The 17,995-nt window shown below is 38.9% G+C and overlaps 1 protein-coding gene across 6 annotated transcripts; it reads left to right on the top strand.

The window, feature by feature from the left end:
• Positions 1-701: 701 nt before the first annotated feature.
• hlx1 (H2.0-like homeo box 1 (Drosophila)) lies at positions 702-15,088 on the top strand. 6 transcript variants are annotated; one of them, XR_010018815.1, is made up of 5 exons: positions 702-1,285; positions 1,723-1,887; positions 2,410-2,597; positions 3,090-3,484; positions 14,649-15,088. XR_010018815.1 is itself a non-coding variant. In XM_063055051.1 (4 exons), exons 1-4 carry the CDS (start codon positions 826-828, stop codon positions 3,411-3,413), a joined length of 1,071 nt encoding a protein of 356 aa, XP_062911121.1. In that variant the 5' UTR covers positions 702-825; the 3' UTR covers positions 3,414-3,984. The 6 variants fall into 6 exon arrangements, 4 of the variants coding, with proteins under 4 accessions (XP_062911121.1, XP_062911122.1, XP_062911120.1 ...); XR_010018816.1 differs by having other exon boundaries at positions 14,656-14,676; XM_063055051.1 differs by lacking the exon at positions 14,649-15,088 and having other exon boundaries at positions 1,723-1,821; positions 3,090-3,984.
• Positions 15,089-17,995: the final 2,907 nt, after the last annotated feature.

Genomic DNA, 17,995 nt, shown 5'->3' on the forward strand with positions numbered 1-17,995 from the left:
ACATGTAATGTTTCTATAGATGTGAAGTTTATTCTTTACATACAGCATTCACATTACATTTTTAAGCAAGCATTTTCTTTTTCCCGCTAGAGAAGATTCTCTGCTGGAACAAGACATCAATGACACAGGGTGCTCTCTCTAGCCTCCCAAAGAACTTATTAATTTATTCTATAACATTTTTAAAATCAAGTCGAGTATCACTCGAAAGTTAAAGATATAAAAAGCAAGACGTGAAGAATATATTAATATTCATAATTAAATCAAAATTTCTGCATTAGTGAATGGAGTCTTCGAGTTGTTGACTTGTTCCTTGATCTGTCAAAGTATAGAGAAGTTTACAAATTCTGAATGGCCTTGCGGGTAAAAAAAACTGTAAAAAAGAATTCTCAACGTTCAGGAAAATTTGCACTATTCACCTCAATTTTAATCATTTGAAACTGTTACCAAATCTGATTGTTGACGTGACTTTCATTGTTGCAATTGCGTGAGTCAGACTACTTTAAATTAATTCTGCTTCAAGTGAATTACAGTTCTAAAGCCTGACAGACATCTTCAGTTGCAGCTGCAGAGCAGTGGGCGGAGTCACGGCTCCAAGGGCCTCCGTGCCATTGGGTGTGCCGGGAGCAGAGGCAGCCAATCACAGTTGAACAGTGGCAACTTCTTCCCAAGCCTACTTGAACTCCTTGCCAAATGTGCAGATGAGTTTTAGGAAAGTTTCGAGTTCGCAAAGTCAAGTTCCCCCCTCCCCCAAAATAAGTCTATTTCAGATCGTATCTTCGCATCTACATCCTAGTTGTTAGAAACAAACCGAAGGAGGATTGCATAATGTACACCGCAGGACTCGCTCCGTATTACGCCAGTAATTTCAGTCTCTGGTCTGCCTACTGTTCGAATGGCTTGTTGGATTCGGTGAAGAAACCTTCCTTCTGTATCGCGGACATTCTGCATCTGAGCGACACCGAGAACATGCCGGCTGCCCTGCCAGGATCGTCGGCCGTCGTGGCTCACATGAGCGGACACCACAACATGCAACCCTCGGGCTCCCCTCTGCGCCCTACGCCCGTAGCCCCAGAGCATATGGGCGGCTTCGCTCAGAGACCTTCCCCGGCTTCTTCCTACCATCGAGCCCCGGCCATATGTACTTCTTCATCGCCCCGGATCCAGCTGGCAGCTGGTTCAGTGCAACAGCTTCCCGCGCTCTCCAGCAAGGACCTTAAATTCGGTATTGACCGCATCTTGTCCGCCGATACAGACTTTAAACTTAAGGAATGCAGCACTTTACGAGGTAAGGGAGGCTCGGACCAAACAGGCTGTTTAGCATCAATAGCAACGTTGAATCAAAATGACACGTTTTACAAGGTAAAATATATGACGAATAGATTTTGGGAAATTAATAGGAAATCTGGATTGTTCGCCGCGTTGGTTACACCATCACTTTTAGTCTCTGTTCGTTCAGTTTGTCTGTGGCTGTAAAAAGGTGTGAGTGTGTGTGTTTGGGATATAACGTTCGAAATAACAAGAGTCGGTCAACTGTACAATGAAGGTGCGTTTTCTCATTGCCATTATAAATTTCGATTGCTTTAATTGATATGGAAGTTCAGATGACGTGGCCAATAAGCAGATAAGATAGCCATCGTCTTAAGAATTAACAGAACTATATTTAAGACTACTTTAGAATGCAGCAACTTATCCACATACCCTGTTCCCCATTTGCTGTCGCAGATCTTACCTCTTTAATGGCCCCAAGTCGCCGGTCTGGACTCCACCTCTCCGTTCAGAGTTCCGCCAACCAGTTCTTTGCGTCGCTGGACCCTGGACTTGGTGAGCCTCCCTCAGTTTTGAACTCCAGAAGCTCGAACCAGCAACATTATCAGGATTCGTTTCCAGGTTAATAACTCAATTCGCCAATTTTTGCCGCAGATAACACACGCCTATTTGGTTACAAGATTCCAACATTAGAAGGTGGTTATTCCACAGCTAGTATTAAGTCTTGGGAAATGGCTAAAATGAATGAAGATAACTAGGGAAATGTCACCAACCGAAAAAAATGCGAGGGAATTACGCGCTTTTTATCGCATTTTCTGTCATATTTATTAAATTTTACGATTTATTAAAACAAATTAGAGTCCAGATATTTAAATTTGGCACAACTGAAACATACTGAATAAACAGCGATAAGCAGAGCTAGACGTGCGTTCAAAAACTATGCTCTTTCAGTATGCAGTAGTGGAACTGTCCAGCTACATATTTCAGATCCCGATTCACCAAAATAGCCAAAAGGCATTGCTAGTTCTATTTGTTGGCCTTTGGTAAACTTTAAGTTACGCATCACATTGTAAACATTTGTTGTTGTAGAAATAGGGAAGAACTTGCAACATTAACTCTGATGCTACGCTTTATTTTAACTAGCAGGGCCTTACGCCGTTCTAACGAAAGACACAATGCCCCAGACGTACAAAAGGAAACGATCTTGGTCCAGAGCTGTATTCTCTAATCTGCAGAGAAAAGGTCTCGAGAAAAGATTTGAGATTCAGAAATACGTGACTAAACCTGACCGGAAGCAGCTGGCGGCGATGCTGGGATTGACAGATGCACAGGTTAGTGGCTGTTGATGTTTAAACTGATCGGAAAACTTACCAGAACAAAAGTTTTATAAAAACTTGTTACAAAACCATTTGGAATAGAATTGTTTGGGGGGGGGATTTTTTTTTAAAAAAACGGTGAGAAAATCGCAGCCAGTGCAGCAGTTGTGTAAAGAATCCAATTTACGCTGTGTACGCGTGGGTTGACGACCTCAACTTTATACCCACCATTTCAGTAGTATTAGAATGCAGTACTGTCTACACAATTAAAAGGTGCAACGTAGCTCTCTAGAAACTGCTAAATAGCGACACGCCGCTTTGAGTTAAAGCTCTTAGCACAGAGGAAGTGGTAACTTGTGCAAAAAAAAAGAGGGCAGCGTTTTGTAACGCGGGTGCGCGCAGAGACTGAAGCTAAAAGCAGGCTTGTGTTACAGCCTGAGCAAACAAATATACTAAACTTTATCTTAATTTTTTTTCCTTTTCAAATTTGGGCGATTTTGCTCTTAGGTGAAAGTATGGTTTCAAAACAGGCGGATGAAATGGAGGCACTCGAAGGAAGCTCAGGCGCAGAAGGAGAAGGAGAAAGAGCAAGTGGAGAAGGCCACCATTCCGGAGGAAGAGCAGCGAGTCAGGGAGAACCAGAGCGACAGCGAGAAAAGTGACTCCGAATCTACGGATATTAATGAGAAAGACATCGAGGGTAACAGCTCTGCAGATCATAAGACTACCGTCATCAGAGCAGGTCTCGGCCCCTTAAGTACTGCCGCACCACAGCAAAGCGTCTCACCAGTACAAAGTGTCCCAACATCTCCGTCGCAAGTTTTGCTATAAATGTGAACATTATTTTAGCACCCTTCCCCAACGGGATTACCACGACGTAAAGGACATTTCAGAAGATGAGAGTAAGTTATATTATTGCGAAAGGAAGGCGGAAAGTGATCATACTCAGCTTCCTACTTGTAAATTGCAAATATGTAAATATTGTTTGACACTTGAAATGGTATATTCTTGTTTATAAATCGCCTTTGAAAGTGAATGTTCTTGTATTTTAAGTTTTGATATTGATTTTAATTGCTTACTGTATACCCAGTTGGATTTTTAGAGGTACAGATTTATAAATACTCACCACCTCGTCTGAGCTATCACCTGTATTAACACTGAGAAAAACAGCCATTTCCTTTTTCCAGGTCTGTTCCAGTGATGTCCAAGATGTCCTTTCAATGCCAGCTGAATCAAAAGATTGCACTGATCGTAAATACATCTAATAAAATGGGTATACTGGTTTAAAGAACGCTTTGTTGTACTTGTTGGCTTTTAGCTATCTTGTGATCTAGCCAATATACAGGTTACCTGAATCCACGAGATGTATTAACATTTTAATAGGTGGTCGTACATCGGAATTCCTCGGGATAATCTTTGCGGCTCCTTACGGGTCATAACTACCATGTTAAAAGCATAATTTAAACAAATTAGCTAGATATTTTAATAGTAATAATGCTTTAATTACCTTGGTTAATCTTTCTCCTAGTACTAGAACAATCTACTTGCATAAGGCCCATCTCTATTCGACATGCAAACAGTAAAGCTGGAAAGCTTGCCTTGTGATTTCAATATCTGAAATATTTAATACCTGCACTAATAGATGTTGCATTCGTCCCATTTTAAATTTTTCGTGGGTGTGTTCCCGTGATAATTATATACTCAAGGCGATCGGATATTTTCCCTTTATTTTAACAACCATTTCCTTTCCGTTTAAAAAGATCTGAGGCGCCTTATCTTTAACTCCATCTCTGACAGCCTTGTCACCAGAGTGCTGTTTATTTAAATGGCTCTCGCCATCACCACTGTGGTTCTGCAGACTGAGTGCCGTGCGACTGGATGCGTTTCGAAGCGTCGGCGGTCTGCACCGAGCCTCTGTATCCGTCGGACTTGTAAAATGCATCGACGGCTCTGTTACTGCTCGCTGTTACATTCAAGTCAAACGCGTGCTGCAGCAGTGCCTTTAGGCTGAGTCGCGTGGAGTGGAATAAGTTAGCAGAAATTGCATCGATTCTGAAAATTTTATTTTAGAGCATAATGCCATGTAATGAATTGTATTATCTGTAGTTTGTAAGTTCAGCTAAATACTATTAACGCTATTTATTGATATTAACAATTTTCCACTCAAATGCTCAACCAAGAATAAAAACAAGCTGAACGGGTTTAAAACCCGGGTTAGGAGCAGTGATGCCCATGAAATACTTGTTATGACTTAAATTTTCGAATATATTTGCTACGAAATAAGAGCACTTGGAAAGTTAGTTTTCACAAAATATGAAAGTAACTAGTTGGCGTTTTTGGAACGGTGCCAATGTAAGTCACAGGTTCATTTGACGTATCGTGGACACGAGAGCAAAATTTGAAACTGTTGGAGTAAATCAAGCTGAATACCACTTTCTCCACCTACTTCATCTTTCGCAATTTCCCATGTTAAATTTGCAGAAGGAATACTGCTGCAGCTTTCTAATAATATAGCCTGACTCCATTTGGACCTTTCTGGTTCTTGGCCCACATGACTGTTGCCGAGTTCTGTCACCATGAGCGAAATGCTTGAGTGTACGATTTAGACACATTTGGATGGCAAGAGTTTTCTGCAACGTATGTTCCACAGGTCGAGTGAATTGTGCTCTAGCTGACTGACAACAAGCACGAATGTTTATTGAAATGACTAACCTGAGTGATCCAGTGAAGATGCACATTATAGACAGCAGAGTCATGATTTAAAATCATAGCTCAACAGTGCTGTTTACTTTCCACAAAGAACTTTGAATCCGTGGAAAACGTTTTTTTTTCGAATTTGAAACTGGTTTTAACAGACTAGTTAACAGATTTCACAAAACTATAACGCGTTCAGCTGTTTTTCAAATGCCCATTGTTTTCGACAGAAATAATATCAACATTAAACGCAAATAGAAACAGAACATAATTAGAATATGCGCATGACTTTCAGTTCGCTGCAGCAAATTAATACTTTGGTCTCAGAACCACTTCAATGCACAACGTGTTCAAATTGTTTCTGCCAGTTTTTATGCTTTCTATAATTCTTTGTCTAATTGTTACTTAGAAACTACAAACAGCGCTCAAAGGACAACGAAAGGGATAGGAATAGGTACTCTTCCGTGTTTTGTTGTTATTGCAAAAATCATGCATTTAAAAAAATGATTGGAAAAGATACCCTGTCCAACTTTGTTAATGCTATTGAATTTGAGCGGAAGAGGTATTACTGATGGCATCTCTTATGTTTCGGACACAAGATATGGCAACTTCATGTCGTACGGAGCTTCCTTTTGCTATAAAAGTCTCAATGGAAGTTTTTAAAATGAGAAATTAACAATCGGCCACCCCCCCTCCCCAGCCCACTTCCATGTCCTTCCTAGTGAATACTTCGCCTTTTCTTTTTTTAAAAAAGTAAATTTACGAGCTCCACATCAATTCAGGCACGCAGGATAACACCGTAGCTAGACTGTGTGCTTATCAGAACCGTTACCTGAAGGGTGACACGTATTCCTACAAGGCATTCCGGTAAAAAGACCTAACTCTGAATCTGAGCCTCGATATCTGGTACATAGAAACAAAAGGAACAAGGGCAAATCAATTCAGTAACAGAAGAAATTCTTTCCATAGTAGACTGCCCCTGTTAAATCCCCTTGGACTGGCTGGCGTCCACCAAGACAAATTGTTACATCTGTACTGTCAACTTTTGTTTCTCCAAGTAAATAAACGACATTATTGCTGTACAATGCTCATCAGGACTAATGGCCATTTACACCAAGCCTTTATTCACTCTTTAAAATAAACAGTTTATTAATATCAGGCTACAACAAAGGTCTTGCCAAGGCATATCGGTTTTGCTTGTAAACTTAAGTATTGGCAGTGAGGAGGATGAACGACCTATTTGAAACTGACCTTCGAACTAATACTAGCATTTTATGTAATATAGTGTATACAACTGGGACTTTCCAGGAAATGGAGAGAACAAAAGGATGTGTATAAATATAAAATCATTTCTATAAAGCTCACAATAAAATGCACAGGGTGTCAGACCGGATCTGAAAAGGGTTCCTCATAAAGGCACATTCCAGTTGAAGTAAATGCAGAAACTGTGTGTACATCAAACACCTAATTAATTCTGTTCGCATACTATGCTGCCAAGTCACACAATTAGTTGTCTTTATCGTTTTAAAACCCGCCGTTATTATTGATGATTATTTTAACATACCTCATAGAGATGACGCATAGAACAGATAACTTCCTATGCAGTACCTTGTCCCTCCTCGAGAAGGCCACTTCTGAAAAAAAACTTTAAATATACTTCAGCCAAAATATTCTCAGCAAATATCCACATTAAAAGCTCAGCGTGGAATTCTGTGTACTTCTAGTATTCACCATCTTTTAGTCTATTAGCACGAGGTTCAGGAGTTGGTGGGGGGGGGGAGGCATTATATAGCTACAACAATTAATTTATTCGGAGGATGGCAAATGCGGCAGACCAACTATTAGTTGAAACTGCATGTATTTAAGTGGAAATATTGCTGGTATAGAACGATATCTAACCAACAAATTTCGATGTTTTAACTAAAATTTATAGGTCAATGAGTAATAATGTTTTATATATAGAAACTACGAATACCTTTACTCCATCACTTGAATAATTTGTTGTAAAGTGATGGATATTATTATTACTTGATAGACTGATATCGTTCTTAAGGCAGCTGGGGCATTTTGACCTTTTGGTGGCACCGACATAGATCACAACATAACAGAGTGCCTGGCAGTGTTCTGGAATGATGCGTAGGTATTCAGATCGAGCCATAAACATGCAATTACCTTGCTGAGTTTGCCTTGGCATCGTGCTGTAAACAAATCTTCATTGTTATAGAAAGGCTCTTGTCTGATTGATGTGTGGTCCGCCCTCGCATCGCACACAAACAAACTACAACCATCAGATCCAGAAGAAAGTGGACTCTTCCTTAACCCTCTCCAACCACTGGTTGCGAAAGAGCTGGGAAATTTCACAAGATGGTGGCTGGCAATCATCCTAATGAGCTCCATTAAGCTGATTATTGATCTCCAGCTCTTTCCGTGAGGTCTAGTTAGAGGGGGCGGGAAGCTCTCATGTGGGGATGACAGTGAGTCCAACCACCTGGCTAGTCCGAATACACATCGTTGACTTAACTCTACTAATTAGGATTTTATGGGTCAAATGGTGGCAATAGACCAAGAATTCAGTATTTCTTTTAAAGAAACAGGAACAGCTGGCAAACAACATTTTACGTTTTTTTTACGAATGCAAAAGAAATAGAGTATTTAACAGTATTTAATTTAATTGGACACTCTAGTAGGAATAGTTTCTGTACAAATGCATACTGGCCGTTAAAATTGTACTATGAATTAAAAGTAATTTCATAAAGGACAGAGATATTTAGAAATACATCCAATGCTTGGAAATATTGAAAAGAACTAATAATGCCACAGTTAAACAGTTAACACATATACAATTTTCTCTGTATATTCAATATAATGCAAATAGTTAAGGGCTTCGTTTTCTCCACTGTGGAAGCGTTGTGACGTTAGGCCTTTGGCTCGAATTATATTCGAGTCTGAAAATATAAAATCCTGCAGATGTTAGAAACCTAAAATAAAAACAGAATGTGCTGGTAATACTCATCAGGCCTGGTCGTATCTGTGGGAAAGGAAACAGAGCTAACATTTCAGACCGATGCCGAAGGAAATTCTTAAACCAGAAACGTTAAATCACAAACAACGGAAAATCCACTGATGCTGGAAATCCAGGTAACGTTGACACGCAAAATGCCGGAGTTCTGATGAAGGGTCTCGGCCCGAAACGTCAACTATACTCATTTCCATAGTAGCTGCCTGGCCTGCTAAGTTCCTCTAGCATTTTGTGTGTATTGCTGAGAAATTAAATCTATTTTGGAGTTTGCCTCAAGACGAGTTAAAGGTAAATTTGCCAAAATCGTAAATCGGTGTCATCATGGGAAGTGTGATGCTGCCGGGACAGAGTTGTGCGAAGGCAATATTGAAGTAGGTATTGTATCTGCGAGTCTGGAGCTGAACAAACTATATAAAACGTTATATTTCTGATAGCTATTCCTGTTTCACCCATTGCTGCTCTGAAATATACCGACCCGTGTTCTGTCTTGGTATTTAGCATTTCAGTTGTTTACGTCGGTGACTGAACGTATTCCGACATTGAGATATTTTCACATTACCTTTTCCCAAAATACTCTGCAATCAGCATCAACAAACGCAAAATGGATTGATCACTCGTGCATTTCTGTGTCTTAAAAGCTTCAGTAAATATTTAATTTCTGCTGAATCTCGAAAAATCACAATGCGTTGAGTGAAATAAAAAAAATGCGCGAATTTGTTAATTTAAATGGATTAATATGCAGAAACCCTAATTTTCTAAACTTAAAAGAAATTCGTCATAGCTGAAAATCTCCGAATAAAATTGGGTTGTTGGAACAACACAGCGGGCCAAGCAGTGCCCCGAGGACAGGTAGGTTACAATGCCCAACTGAAGATTTGCATCAATTTTATTTCCTACAACAAAAATAAATCAGCATGGGTAACGTAGGCTACTAATACACGTTATATTTACGTGTTCACAAGCATTAACTTTATTGTTTTTGAATAACATTTTAACAGAGCGTATGACACAAAGTGGTAAAACGAACAAGGTAATCTCGAATTTAAATCGTCTGGTTCATAGTGTCAGTAATGAATGTATTTAATCCTACAAATCATAACTATCTGTGCTAACTCTGCTTTATATCCTATCTACATTTGCTTTAAAACAGGTTCATAGTTTATTTACACAGATTTTACTGTCTCTTTTGCTGCCTTAATCACTGCTGTAAAGTTTTCCCGCAGATATAATAATAAAAAGGTGGTTTATTTAGTTTAGATCGTTTCTGTAATCAATATAAGTTCTTTGTTATCAAACAGCGCATTTACTACTAAATTTTATTGCCTGTCTTGTGGATTAACTAAGAGACATTAGTGCACCATAAATGGAATGACTTTTGATTCCTAGCAGCCGGGAAGATATACTTGGATTCATGAAATACAGCCATCCATTACACTGCTGATATCTGGAGCCAGAATATATACACAGACTATAAATTTCACTAGCTCTGCTGTACAGTACTTAAAGGCATTACATCTCAACTGCTAACATTCTTTATATACACGGCTAGAAGGATTAAATTAGAATGCCAATGAAAGTAGATGTTGAGCTAGAGAGGTTCGTGCTGTAATTTATCAGATGGATATGACTCCGATATTCAACAAATGGGTTCTGTAAAGAGCCATGACCCGACGAGGTGACATCGTTATACTGTCCAAATGATGCATAGGTTCTATAACGAACGCTCAGTTCATCGAATGCTTCCTCGGGCATTACAGCAGCTCGATGGGGAATGTTTTGGCTGGTGGAAACTTTCTTATGATAAATAACTTTTTCCTTTCAAGGAGTATTTCACAACAAAGTAAACTAATGTCCAACAGTAATGGATTCGGGAGTTGCGGGGAAAAACACTCCTTACCTTTAACACAACTAATACTGAGCAGCTTTCAAAACTTAAGTTCAACAAAACCACTCAAATGAAAAATATGATTAAATTATCAAGGCAAATCACGAATTTATACTTGCAATTATATGTGTCCTTTCAGGCCTGGCTAGAATTTAATACAGACAACCACATGGCAGAAATAGTTATATAAGTACTCCCATTCACATATATATTCACCATGGGTAATGGGTAGAGATTTCTGCTTGATATTTTCTTTTCCTGAAATTGAAGAGATGGGATGGCCCTAAAATAACCACAATCTTCAATTAAAACCCACGACTTTTGGAATCCTTGAAAAGCGATTTGTGTGGATCATAATTCAAGCACAGACTGTATTTATTCTGATCCTTTCACTTCTGGCAGAGGGAATGTTGCCTGCAGGGAATCAGCGAGCTATTTAGTAGTAGCTTAAAAAGCAGAGGGAACACTTAATATCAGCTCAGTGATTGCAGCACAATAAAATAAGTGATAGCATGCTTGCTTTTACTCAGGTCGATTCAGAAGGCAATTTCACCTTGAATCTTATTTTGTACGGCTAACGTGAACTTTCCGAAGTTTGAGTAAGATGGACGAAACCACAAATTTCATTTGAGCACGAAACTTCATTGAAAATGAAACACACACTTAAAGTGTGAGGAGCCGAAGTATTCAACCTTGTAAATCATGGTAAAACTAATTTGTGACTAAAATGACAAAACTGCTAATTTCCTCCATCGCTAACCGCATGAAAATGTGCGGTTGAACAAATAATTATATCTGCCACTTTACATTCTTTGTAAATTGAATTGATATCTACGACTACAAAACACAAGTGATATATTGAGCATTGACGACACCAACATTGACTGAGAGGGCGACATTAAAAAGTTGAGAAATTAAACGATGAGATGATTTTGAAATTTCCACTCATGCAGACGTGTTAAATTAATCACCATAGTTATCTACCTGTCACTTGCGTTAGGCTCTGTTAGAAGGATTGCAATTATTATTGAAAGTAGTGAATATTACGGTAAATAATGAGTGCGTCGATAGCTCGATGCCACGCACTTTCGTACAATATCCACAGTTCCATTTTATTAGAAGCTTTTCAGCACACTAGCGTACAGTAAGTATCTTCTGTGTCCACACCATCCCCCATCTTGGGAATGCACAATGCCAAATCCAAATACGTGGTTTAGAGACTAATGGTTTAATATAATTTAAGGGTCCATTAATCTTCGCGCTTCGGATCTAGGGACAAATTAGCCCATTTGCCCTATTTGATAGGACAGATTGCAAAGTTAGTTTCAGTCGGTAAATCATCTGTTGCTGAAATAAGCCGATCATAGAGGGCAATATGGAATTTAACTTATTACAGACAGAAAGAAGTCTGTTAAGTCAATCAGTGTTTGTCAGCCACGTCATATTATTTTTTTTTAGCAAAGAGACCATAAAACATTTCCCCGACTCTTGTGTTTAATGGATGGGGAAGGAAATGAATGCAACTCTTTGGTGTCACCCCGTTACGGGAGGAACGTGGCTTTTGATGCGTATGCACGGGTTGGGTGTTGGGACTGGTGCTTGAGATGAAGGACGGAGAGTGGGTGGGCGGAGAGAATGGGGTGCAGAATTTTCCGAGACACCTCCCAATTTCCAGGCGGAATGATTATGTAGAGGTTCTAGATATGTTATTCCACTCGGTCCGAATTGCAGAACGTAAATTAAATCATGACTTATTCGACATTAGGACTGAAGCCATAAAAAGGCTGTCCGATTCAGGCTGTGGGAAAATAATATATTTGATTGAGGTTCCCCCGAAGACTGGTAGGTTTTCCCTCTTCTGTCGTGAACAGTATGGTCTTTCCTGCTTTCCGGAAAGAGGGAGATCCTCTCGAGAAATGTAGCTTCCCGCTTTGTAACTGCAGCTTGAATTTCACTTTACAATCTTCTAATAGTCGGCGGTTAACTCTGCGACCAGTTAGACTTTTAAGTAAACAGATCGGCATCATTGAGATGGTGGCAATACTTCTTAATGTTTAAAATAGCCATTTATTACATCTTCCCAAAGTAACTTTCCGTTTGGGCTGTTTTTACTGCCACTTCCTTAGTACAACGAAAACAAACTTTATTCAACTGATCATATTAGGGGTCAATCAACATTTGTACAAGAATGTTGACAGTGTTCGACATCCCAGAGTGGGAAAACGGAAAATTATATATATTTTTATATACATGTTAACTTAAATTGACGCCTATTGTTAAACATTCATGGACTGAACCTACTGCTTTCTGTTTTAGTTACTCTCCGAAGTTTATTGGCCATACCGAACGGCCTCCCATGTATCATCAATAGCCTTGATTTAAAGACTTGCACTTAAATTGTACAATGTTTTCGCTAAACAACCATTACATTTAAATCGTGGTCTCTTCTAGACTGAAGTTGAGTATAAGCGAGACGCCTCTTAATTATGCAGCGACCCCACCATTTACGGGGCTGGGGGAGCTCAACAAGCAACTAACAAGTGTTACGGTATTGCACGCTGCGAAGACGTATTTTAGGTGCCAAGTTTCCATTCCTTTTGTTGATTCATTTATTACAAGTAGTTTGTAAAAGTACAATCCCGCCAAAAATTCAATTGGACTATTGAAATATTTTCCGATAACCAACAGGCCGCTACAATGGGGCAAAAGTTATTCATTTTACAATTATTCAGGGTAGATCAAAGAACAATTCCACTTCCCTTGTTTAATCATACCTTGCATGTATTTATTTCGTGTTCCTGTCTACGTGCAGGACGTCTATCGGGAGTATAGACCCCCTTTCCCCAGCTTTCTGCAGTGGAGCAGCAATTCTGTCACATTTACTGTACTTTCATGAAAACATGTAATATCCATATTTTAATTGCCACTAAACCGAGAGAATGGTATATACAATAGTCCCTAAATGATATGTTCAGAAACCGAAATGAAACAGAGCTCCCGTCTCAACAGGATTCCCAGACGATGGATAAGTATTCTTGGATTGTCACTGTAATGAATGATTGTTATTCTTTATCGAGTATGGCCACAACGAATACCCGTAATTGTGAAATAGATTATGTTATTTTAGAGGTTTGTTTTTGCAGAACCGATGGCATATTTGTATCTAGGATGATACTTATGTGAATAGGATGCTGACTGCTATTTGACATCTCCTTCAGAAACCTGAAAAATAACAGAAGTGGATGAACCTTTTGACTGCAAATTTCTTGTAATCTCAATTGGAAAAAAAATCCTAAACTAATATTAATCTCTCTAGTGTTTAGCTCTACCACACAACTGAAGAAAAAAGTATATTGGATGAGAAAAGCTTATCTTTGGTGTGTTAATAGATATGATTTGGACACTTGCCAGCTTCCTCTAATTTTGTAAATCACCCCAGCCATCGCCTCACCTCACATCCCTCGGAACCTATGCTCGCTCTGAAGAAATCGTGTTTTATCGTTGAGTGAAGCAGGAAAAGCTTACTTTTTAATAGAAAAAAAGAGGCGAATACGATCTTTAGGTAGATTCTTCATAGGCATGTTCCTAAATTTCCGTATACACACACTTCACAGATCAACAGCACAAATGGATATCAGTAATATTACCTTTTTTCACCGTGGATCTTCATTTATTTTATAAGTGATGCAAACTGAATTTGCCGATTTTTGTTTGCTATTGACCATCTAATCTGGCTTTCTGTTTTTATTATAAATTGTAAAAATTCTACAAACTCAATTCCGAAAAATGCTCGTGGAGATACATATTTGAATGGAATATTTCGAAGTAACTCAGATATTTGTGAGATATTATTGAAGAAGGGAATAGTGATGAACTTTGCATCCTGCAAAGACATCGATTCAATCTTTTCGACGTTCAAGTGGATTAAACTTTCTAGACTTTAGTGTAAAATTATTCAGCATTCCAGATATAGTAGTCGCTTCCTACTGGAAAGAAACCAATGGAAATCTGTGCGCATTACCTGTACACCTTTGTTTTGTAAATTTTAACCATTAGCCTACATCATCGGTTATTCTGATAATAATTAATCCCCAATTACTGGAGCAACATTTATAAGTTTTACTGTCGAGTAAATTTATAATAGTGACTCATGGCGTTTATCGTATTCCTCTCATTTTCTGATAATAGTTTGATAATAGCTACAATTTTAGCAGACCCGTGTTTAAAGCAAAGGAGAAACGAAAAATCCACTGTAAACTCTTTCAAGAAATGAATTTTGCGACGTTAAAGCGGGTGAACACGTTCGAAAGCTGTTCGAGTAAAAAACGCCTGATTCTCTCTGACAACATTGAAATAAAGGTATATAAAATGTTGTCACATGACCAGGCGTATATTACATTATCTAATCAGATGTGTTTATACATACGATATATCTATCTATCTATCTATCTATCTTTTTTTTCCCCAGAGCATAGAAAGTAGCGGTACGAATTCCATTCCATTCGCGACGAAGGGACACCTTCTTGTCATCACAAAAGCTTTCACGTGTATGGTTCCTTGGCGGAAGCGTGTGAAAGCATCTCGCCGCATAGATTGTGGGATACAACATAGCTGGGCACGTGACTAGTACGCAGCTCAACAATCTGTACATTAGCATCCGCAGAAGCACAGATCAAGATTATTAAAGCAAAAGGCTTATCATTTCTCGGAATGCTGTCGAGGACGGTACATTCAATAAACGGAGAAGTTTTCTTTTAAAAAGTAAAAAAACTGTTACAGTGCAGTCTCAATATTGTGTGACCTTATACCCTGGCATGGTTATAACGAGAACGATGTGCGGTGTTTATGATCTGATGACAGACTGAAAAGTGCTTGTGCTCTGACTGGAATGAAAGTGTTAAATTTCACCATTGGTCGCAAATTACATAATATTCAAATAGCAGTTGAGGCTTACAAGATGTCAAGTGCGTTTTCTTATACCGTTGAATAACATTGTAATTAAAAATTTACAAATTGTTAAGTTATTTTTATTTGCAAATTGAATGGAAATCAAACCAAACAAAGATTAGGAATAAAGTGATCAGTCTCATGGCGAAATAAAATAGATCGTTTTACAGGGTATTTCAAGTAAACCTGATAATCTTCTCTTACATCGAATTCGATAAAAACACACTTCAGAGTTTCCAATTGAAATTTGATGAGGACTGATCTCTTTTTTTTTAATTGTCTGATCCAGTTTGTCCATTGTACGGTGATAAAAACAAGTGCGTGTTGCTTGAATTTCCAGCATCTGCAGATTTCCCCGTGCTTGCGTTTTTATATTTCATAACGCAGTTAACGCAGAAAACTATCAATCTGCACAAAGGCGTGATCAATAAACAGTAAGAACTTTAAGAGGGATGGTCGAAAGCTTCGCCTGAGAAGGCCTTAAATGAAGTGAGTAGGCGGGGAAATACTTTCTGGGGAATATTAGATAATTTGGTTGTAACTCTCGGTGTCACAACTAACATTGTGGGCTAACTTCAGTCACAATAATCATTTCAACCGTAGATTTTACGCGTTGATTTTGAACTGTGTATAACGTTGGCAAGGTAACTCTTTGGCACCTTAGATATTTCAGGGACACTTGCAGAAATTATAATCTTGCAGCCATGCCTACATAGGGCAAAGTATTACAGCAATTGCCAAATTCTGACTTAATGATTATTAATTAATATTAATTATATATTACAATATAACAGAGAGTAAATAATTTCTGTTCATTATTTGATTGGATGAAATATTCTGGGTTGCTGAATTCCAATGTGGAAAACACACTGCCTGGTTTATACTCACCCAAGTATGGAATTCAGACAAAACACTTCTGTTTGCCCATAAACAGTGTTTCCTCTAAATAACCAAACCTACTTGCTAAAATACACAGAACTTAATTGCAGGCTAGAAAAGTCATGGATTAAGCATTTTCTGAGATGCTACTCAAGACCTATGTTCCAACAGCATAGTTTATTGACCTTGTATCTAATGCTTGATTCTGGCCAATGTGAAGAACCATAGTCATGAATGACAGACCCAGCCCTTTAGACTCCATCATTCAGTGAGTCTGCTGGCAAAAGTTACTGTAAAACAATGAGTGAACATTTATCATCTCTTTGATTAGAGCCTGTACGAACATGATAAGCTTTGAAATGGTGGCTCTACCAAACGTGGATGCAAAGCTTTAGCAGCAGCTGCTTACCATTCTGCAAATCAATTATCATGCCCTGGATATACAAGCAGAAAGTTTGCTCTGTGGCAACAGAAATTACATTTCAGCCAGGGAGCATAATTCATACCGTAATTGTCATCAGGCTCATGCTTGTAACTAAAAGACTCCCATGGTGTAGCACTTAAAGTGGGCCCCTGTGCATATTTCAGAGATGGGCCTCATAATGTCCAAGATTGTCTCCTGACTGCCTAAATTGTTATAAAACCTATTGTTAATTTATTTGCTTTTGTTTAGAGATACAATGTGGAACAGGCCCTTCCAGTCCAATGAGTCTCATCGGCCAGCAACCCACCTATTTAACCCTGACCTGATCGTACGTCAGTTTACAATGAACAATTAACCTATTAACCAGTAGGCTTTTGGAATGTGGGAGGAAACCAGAGCACCCAGAGGAAACCCATGCGCCTATGGGACGAACATACAAATTTTCATACAGAGGATGCTCGAATTGTACTCTGAATTCCAATGCACCGAGCTGTAATAGCATCACACTAACTGCTACGCTATCGTTGCATAGGAAAAGACAGATCAGGAAGCTGATAGATCATAGATGATACAGTAGACTGGTGGAGAACTGAGATGTTTCCTTTCATGGAATACTAGCACCAATAGTATTTGCGATTACAAAGAATAAAAATCATGATAACAGTTCGTACTGGCATCTCTGCTCCATTGAAGCCTCTTGTCATTCCATATCTAAATATATTAATGCAACTTCTCCTTCTCCATCATAAACTTGTCCAGCCTCCTCCTAAATCCATCTAATCTCTTCCCTATTCTATTTATATTCTTCTCACTCTTTGGATAAAGGAAATTTATCTGAATCTACAATGTGTTGTTACAAAGAATGGCCTCTTCTTGTGGTCTTCCGTAAAGTTCAAGTTTTGAAATCACTTCAAATCTTAAAGTCACTCCTCAGCCTTCTTCCTAGAGACATTCAGCCTGACAGTTATATCCTGAGATTTCTGTTACTATCCGACGAAATCTTCTCTGCCCTCTCTGCAGTGTGTATTGTTGTTGCTTTCTTTTACTACACAAAGTTCTAAACTGTATTTACACTTCCAAGCAAGACAAAAGCTGTATAAACATCAACTAATTATTCTTGACTATACTGTTGGAGGGCTCCCTCCAGATGCCCAACCTACTTGCTATTCTGTGACTTCCAGCAGCTATAGCTATACTAATGGAAGGTTATTCACTTGTAGAAGCTAATTGTTGTCTCTGGTCATCCCAGAGCCTTTTACAGATGCAGATCAGGAATGTGATGAAATATTTTTTGATGAATCACGAATTTGGAAGACAGAAATTACAAGGCCACTCTCTGAAATCAGCAAAGATGGGACACCTTGACTCATACTGTGAGGGTCAGACTGCCATGTGTTGGAGGAAGCCGCTTTCAAAAGTCCTGATGGAACTTGAGATAAGGCCACTCAGACTGGTAATGGATTTGTGAAAACTCTCAGGTATCTGCTCCCTTGCAATTAGCAAGGGAGGAGGTTGTGGATGGGAGGGAGGCTGCAGAAGGGGAGGGTTCTGCTTAGTGCAGATGT

The sequence above is a fragment of the Mobula hypostoma genome, chromosome 8 (genome assembly GCF_963921235.1).
Source record: "Mobula hypostoma chromosome 8, sMobHyp1.1, whole genome shotgun sequence".
Classification (NCBI taxonomy): domain Eukaryota; kingdom Metazoa; phylum Chordata; class Chondrichthyes; order Myliobatiformes; family Myliobatidae; genus Mobula; species Mobula hypostoma.